This window comes from Physeter macrocephalus, chromosome 16, assembly GCF_002837175.3.
Source record: "Physeter macrocephalus isolate SW-GA chromosome 16, ASM283717v5, whole genome shotgun sequence".
NCBI classification, from domain to species: domain Eukaryota; kingdom Metazoa; phylum Chordata; class Mammalia; order Artiodactyla; family Physeteridae; genus Physeter; species Physeter macrocephalus.
Genome location: NC_041229.1, coordinates 94,264,656 through 94,272,092, shown reverse-complemented (window position 1 = coordinate 94,272,092; position 7,437 = coordinate 94,264,656). Strand labels below are relative to the sequence as shown.

Genomic DNA, 7,437 nt, shown 5'->3' with positions numbered 1-7,437 from the left:
AGTGAGAGAGTGGCAGGGACATATATACACTACCAAATGTAAAATAGATAGCTAGTGGGAAGCAGCCGCATAGCACAGGGAGATCAGTTCGGTGCTTTGTGACCACCTAGGGGGGTGGGATAGGGAGGGTGGGAGAGAGGGAGATGCAAGAGAGAAGAGATATGGGGATATATGTATATGTATAACTGATTCATTCTGTTATAAAACAGAAACTAATACACCATTGTAAAGCAATTATACTCCAATAAAGATGTTAAAAAAAAAGAGAGAACACAGGAGAAATCAGCGCTTAGGCATTATATTGATAGAATCTTAGATCAGCCTAATTGTCAAAATTCCTTAATTTTTTTGACTACATAAGATAAAATTAAATATTTACATTTCAAAATTACATACATTCATAAAAATTTGAGACAACATTTAAGTTAATGGTGGGCCACAGCTTCCTCTATTATGGCCTGTTAGGAGCCCCGGGTAGAGCACAGTGGAAAAGGGGGTTAGGGAGGTATAAGAACACACAGCAGAGGAAGGAGACTTGACTAAGGAGTAGCAGAGGCAGAGTTGAGGAAAGGGAGGCTGAATAAGTTGGTGGAACACAGAAGCTACAAGAGGAAAGATGACAGAGGGACCGGAAGGTTTTGAGGTATTAAACAATGCTTCACTTAGAATTTATGACCTGCTATTTGCTTATTAGAAAATACATGCTTGTGGTTTAAATATATGTGTGTGTGCATGTGTATGTATAAAGTTCCTTTCTTCATTCAAAAGAGATAATCCTTGAAAACAAGGGTTTTGTGTATTTATGTACATATCAGTTTCTTCTTTGAATATATTTCTTCAAATGTCTACTAAATAGCAGGGTATAATACAAGGAGAGAAAGGAAAAAAAATAAAAGAATTTAAGCCTTAACCTTTACAATTAAGCAAGGGAATAAGAAATTTAGTAAGAATAAGACTTCACAATTTAGTAAGACTTCACAATTTAGTAAGGGAATAAGAAAAGTCCTCACATGAAATAAAATACAAACTTGAAGTTCTATAAATGAATACACAGTGCCAAGGAGGTTCAAAAGAGAAAGATCTGGTCTGTTTGAGTCAAGGCAGCTGATAAAACCTCGGAGGACTTGTGTTTTCCTGATATATTTAGAAAGCACACTCTAAAAGCAGTACTGACAGTAGCAGAGAGGGCACTCCCCTCAGTGGTGGCTCCGTGAGCAGCAACTGCGGTACTCACCTCTTTTAAAAAGGGTGAAAATCAAAATAAAGTTAGAAGTAAGTTCTAGACTAAGAAACTCAAATGTGGTTTCAGAAGTGTCCAGATAGGTACCCGCCAGGAAATTTAAAGTATTGACTATAAATCTTACAAGGTGACATGAAAATCTGGCTGTGCTACACTATGAATGTAATTATTTTTTTCTCTCCTTAAAAAAACATGAATGGTGTCCCTTCCGTTAAGTTGGCTCTTGCTTTTGTTAATTAAATTCACATGCAGTATCTTGAAGCTCAATACACCTTTTTGGGTGAGCAGTTTTAGGAATTTTCTCTAAAAGGAAAGAAGTATTACACAACTGAGCAGAATTAGTTGGCATTACGGTTTAGTCTAGCTTCAGTTCTCCCAGAATTTACTGTTTGAGGCTGAGCAAATCACAACCTTTCATCACCCAAAGATCTTTTTTTCCTTATTTAGTTGCTTGACAGTCGTCATTACAGTGTCAGGAAGGTACTACTGATCTCCCATCACCTAAGGGAACCGTGCTAAAATTTTACTGCCCAGCACAGAGTCTGGTACATGGTAGGCACTCAAGAAAATATACTGAATAAATGAAATTGGGGGTCCTCATGAAAGTCTGCATAAAAGGGTCCCTCCTGTTTTTCACAAAATTCTGTCTCCTAAGCACTCTTCCTAAATTAAAAGCAGATTTTTGCCTTGAGAAACACTACTGACCTCTTGAGGGAGAACTCTCAATCTAAACTGGTGTTTATAATTAAAGACAACATAAGAGGGAAATGCAAGCAACTCTCCATTATTCATAGAATATAAAAACTCCAGGGCTTCCCTGGTGGCGCAGTGGTTGAGAGCCCGCCTGCTGATGCAGGGGACGCGGGTTTGTGCCCCGGTCTGGGAGGATCCCACGTGCCGCGGAGCGGCTGGGCCCGTGAGCCATGGCCGCTGAGCCTGCGCGTCCGGAGCCTGTGCTCCGCAACGGGAGAGGCCACAGCAGTGAGAGGCCCGCGTACCACAAAAAAAAAAAAAAAAAAAAAACCTCCAGTTTGGCTTCTATTTGCTCTAACATACTGTAAGTAGGTGGCTGTCAACCTTTATCCTACTCCAGCAAAAAATGAGGGTGGGGTTATGGGACAGCACTCTGTATGCAGTTTCAAAGTTTCCCTAGAAGATTCCTGAATCACCTCTTTGGGACAGCACCATATACAAACAGACCTGAGAATCACTGTTCACTGTATTATTCCATCCCCTCTGCTGATGTGCAACACAGTCAATTTTAGAGAGAACAATTGGCTACAATCTCCCCCAACTCAGTCATAATGAATGAAACTATCTTCACTACTAGTTCTCTCTAGGAACAAGGACAACAAACTCAAACTGAGTGACCATAAATTTTTCCCACCTTGCCTTAATCGGCAGAAAATGTCTCCTTCACAGCCAACTTAACACACACACCCTATATACATCTACAACAGACTGACTGTCAGTATATACTTCTCATTGATGATGTCAAAATTTCTTACTGAAATGGAAACGTGCAGGGAAGGAAAACCAACTGATACCTGAAAATGGTATATTCACAATTCTAGATTAAGCTAAAATAAGATCCCAACATCAAATTTTTTTTGTTCGGTTCAGAAAGGTTCTACCTGAATGTCTGGAAAAGAGGACGGGAGAGGTAAAGCCACAGCTTTGCTAATGTTATCAGACTCTAGGATCTGCCACTCACTACTCCAAGAGATGGGTAAGCAGAAGAATCACATGACGTTCTAAGCACTGAAAACATACAGCATGGGATTTCCAACAACAATGATCAAGATTGCCGCGAGGAGAGCCTGGTTCTTTTCCCAAGAAAACATACAACCACTTGTCAACTCCTCAACTTCAAAGGACTCCAGTACTTGAAAACTCACAAAGAAGCAATGGCTCGTACAGCCAATTCAACACTGCTGAACACTTGCCAGACAACTCTATTTAAAGCTGCACTCTCCCCCACCCCCCCTACGGCCCTGTTATATTTTCTTCACGACACTCTTCATTGGGGGAAGGGGGAGAAGCATCTCTCTTTCTTATCACTAGTCTCCCTCACTAAAGGTGTTTTCTGGGAGCGCATGTGTTTTTCTGTCTCGTACCTCCAGCGCCCGGCGCAGAGCCTGGTTCATGACAGGCGCTCAAAAAATGTACTGAATAATCAAATCATAAGCCCTCGTTAAAGTCTGGACGAAAGGGCCTTTCTGTATTTCACAAACTTCTGTCTCCCAAACTCTCTTCCTAAATTAATTGCAGATTTTTGCCTCGAAAAATACATTTTTGACCTTTCGAGAACTCTCAATCTAATCTTCCAAGGAACTGAGCTCCACCGAAAAGGAGAAAAACTTCAGTGGAATCTGGGGGACAAGGCTCGGAAAGAGACAGAACGGGGCGGGGGCGGGGGGGGGGGCGCTGAAGAGGCTGAATTAGGAAACGCCACGGTGAGAAAAGGCTAATCAAGGGAGGCAGAGGAGCCTGGAATCCTGGAACACATGTACAGGGGACCGCGCTCTCCCTGGTGAAGCCCGAGTCTGCACTCCCGGCGAGGGGCCCACCCCGACGAAACAGCCGGGCGGCTGGGAGCCCGCGGGAGGGCGAAGCAGTAGCCCCCGCCGGCCCGGGGAGCGCTTTCGAAAGGCCGCAGCGCGCCGGGCCCCGCAGGCCGCTAGGGAACTCACTTGGCCCACTTGCTCCGTTGCATCGGCTAAGATGCCATAGTTGCGGTAAAGCTCCTCTACGGTCGGCATGGTGAACGACAAGCCCAGGGCCTGCTCCTGCTGTCGTCGTCGTCGCCGGCGCCACCGCCGCCTCTGAAGTTCTCCAAGCCTGCGAGCCGCACTATTACGGTTCCAGCTGCCGCCAGTGCCGCCGCCAGTCACCGCGCACGGGACAGCTCCTCCCCCAACGTCCACGTAAAGACGTGCACGTCGGGAGCGGCCTTCATTGACTGCCAATGCGCCACCTGGTGTTTTATTGCCCTCTAGCGGTTGGAGGTGTAAAAAACGGCAAGGACGATTGAGCTAGCTCGTGCTTTTTTTTTTTGGAAGGACTGTTCCTGGGTAGGAGCTCTTGGTGCGGGTTGGAGGAAAATACAAAGCTAATTGCATTTCTGCCCTTAAAAGACCTCACGTTGGCCAGAAAAGTGATTTTATTGGGAGAAAAACAAAATGAGGAGTGAGAGTGCAAGCTGTATGGGAAGTCATAAACTCTATTTACAGCTGACTCAAGGAAGGTAACACAAATCTGTGGCAATTGGTTCAGTGTTGCTTTTATTATTCTGGGTTTTTTTTGTTTTTTTTTTTTGAGCAAAAATCACTCAGTTGTCATTAAACAAACAAAACTCAACGTCCAAACAAAACAGAAAAACCCAAAAAACAAAAAATCTTCTGTCCACCAGGCTAAACAGGTCTAGGAGTGAAATTTGCCCTACTGGAAAAGTTTGTTTATCTTTGCTTGCTGCCAGAGTAGCGTTTGGGCCACCTGATTGTGTCTAATAACCAGGAGGGTAATAAATAACTGAAACCATATATACTTACTGATAAGAGTCTGCAAGATACAAGTTTAGATGAAAAAAATGGAAGTTGCAAAACAGGTATAAAAAGATTACATTTTTATTATAAAAAAACTCAAAACATACAAAACAAAGTTCTGTGCATGTGTGTTAATATTGAAATGTCAAGATTGAAACATCAGCTGTAATAGATGGTAAATTTCAAAGCCAGATTCACTCGTGCAGAATATATGCAGGCAATGGTTACAAACCAGTTCCTTGGGTCTTGTACTCCTCGTTTAGATTAAGGGTATTAAAAAAATTAGGGAGTAGAAGGAGAGCGATTGGTGAGGGTGTTTTTGGAGAGAGATCTTGCTTGTGAGCAGCTTGGGGCATTTGCGACCTCCTTCCCTCAAACCTGGGACCATACTGAGGAGCCTGAAATGTTATCCCTGTAGTTGGAAGACAGGAAGGGCTGGTGCCTGACGTATGCCTGAAAAAGCTCGAGTTACCTGTGGCAGCAGAGTGGAGGTGGCCATGTTGGGATCTACCTGCCATCCCAGATTTTTCCTGGAAACAAGGGAGTCAGAGGGATTCCCTTGTACCAGAGACTGGCTTGTAAAAGAGAGAGAGAGGGAGAGATTCTGGATCCATTCCGAGTCCTGCTTCAGGGGGCATCTTTCTGAGCATAAGAAATCCCCCACGACAAGAATCAGTGGCAACAGAAACTGCGTGGTGATTGAGGGCAGCACATGAGCACCTCATGGGGGTTACAGCTGGGGGTGACCTCTGAAGGTCCCACACAGTGGCCTATGGAAAAGACCTAGTCTCTACCAACCTGAGAAGGCATGTAGTACTGCACATGTACTAACGTATCCTCGCTTCTCACATCCCCCTCTCAAAGCATATGCCCAGGAGGGCTTAGAAACTGCCTACCAGGTGGGGTGGGGAATAAAGAGCAGAAAGGCAGGATGGGAAGCAGGTCCCAGCTGGAGCAGAGAAGATATGATTGTAACTCAAGTTTAGAGTTTGGGTTCACATGTGAGAATGGACATTTTAATTTCTGAATTGAGGACTATTTTTTAACTAAGAGCAAGCACAAAAGTTATGGATCTGCCAGAATTTCTCTCTAGAATCCGAATGAGATTCCTCTACCTCAAATTTTAAAGAGATAGTGAAAGACAAATAATAAAGACAAAGACAAATAACAAAGGTGTATTTGGATCACATCCCCTAAGTTAGGTATTCAATGAAGTGTTGGGTGTATGTGTAAAAATGGGGGAGTGATCTGGGGCAGGAAGTGAAGCTGTGTTTTCTCAAGGGGATTGTTGCTTTGGCTTAATCATTCACTGCAAAAGAATAAGCTATTATAGGGACTTCCCTGCTGGCGCAGTGGTTAGGAATCCGCCTGCCAATGCAGGGGACGTGGGTTCGAGCCCCGGTCCAGGAAGACCCCCACATGCTGCGGAGCAACTAAGCCCGTGCACTACAACTACTGAGCCTGTGCTCTAGGGCCTACGAACCACAACTACTAAGCCCATGCGCCGCAACTACTGAAGTCCGCATGCTCTAGGACCTGTGCTCAGCAACAAGAGGAGCCACTGCAATGAGAAGCATGCGCACAGCCACAACTAGAGAATGCCCGCGCGCAGCAAGGAAGAACAATGCAGCCAAAAATAAATAAATAAATTTTAAAAAAGAGAAAAAGCTATTATATACATATGATATATATGTGTCTCTATAATTTAATATATCTGATTTTTTAAACATAAACTTCAAAGAGATAAAAGACTCAATCAGTGTTTTTCTGTTTTAAAACAGACTTAATCATACAAGGTCCTTCAAACCTAATCCTTAACCAACTTGCCAGGCAGTTTCACTCAGCACTACATCCTTCTCTTTCTGTTGCCGTCCATTAGTTAACCATGGTAATCAGGCTTGTGAACTCTTCTTGGTTTCCTTATTCTTCTCTGATTCTCAGTCCTGAAAAATGCTTCAATTCAAATTATGTATTTATCTCTATTTCCAACTGGTCATCCAAGCTCAGGGACTAGATTTGGTCCCAATGATGATAATATTGATGACAACGCTGATGATAATGATGATGATGGTAATAATAAGAGGAGTCATACGAATGATAACCAGCGTGTATTGAGCAATGACAAAGTTCTAAGCACTTTATGCAAATGGATTCGTGAAAGCTCTGTGAGCTAGGAAATAATATTATAATCTCCGTTGACAAATGAGCAGAGACGGAGAGATGTGGACTAACTTACCCAATAACCCTTAGCTGGTAATAGCTGAGCTGGGCTTTGAGTCTTAGCAGCTGAATTCCAAAGCCCATGCTCTTTACTATGAAAGCCCCCAAATTTATCACACATTTATCTCTGTCATTGTCCCCTCTGCCCCAGCTCAGGCTCCATTCCCTCACATTTGAGCAATGCCCACATCTTCCTAAATGGTGTCTTTGTCTCTGATCTCAGTCGACTCTACTCTTAGTATCTTTTCACAATTTTGATTTTTTTTCCTTTAATTAAACAAGTTGACATAATGTGCTATCATATTAATACATTCAAATACTACAAAATTATTTCGCATAAAACCCAAAAGTTCCTCTTCACACCTCTCTTCCCCAGAGGTAGCTATGGCTATTGGTATAGCTTATACTTATAGACCTTTACATGCAATACAT

General features: G+C 43.2%; 1 protein-coding gene across 2 annotated transcripts in view; it reads right to left on the bottom strand.

Annotated features, from left to right (window-relative positions):
- Positions 1–4,139, bottom strand: part of API5 (apoptosis inhibitor 5) — a 45,273-nt gene extending 41,134 nt beyond the window's left edge. Inside the window, exon 1 of one of the 2 annotated variants that reach the window (XM_007126401.4) lies at positions 3,934–4,139. In XM_007126401.4, the coding sequence (XP_007126463.1) occupies positions 3,934–4,002 (69 nt within the window). In that variant the 5' untranslated portion in view covers positions 4,003–4,139. The remainder of the gene's footprint in view (positions 1–3,933) is intronic. The other variant, XM_007126402.4, reaches the window with a different exon arrangement.
- Between the last annotated feature and the right edge of the window lie 3,298 nt (positions 4,140–7,437).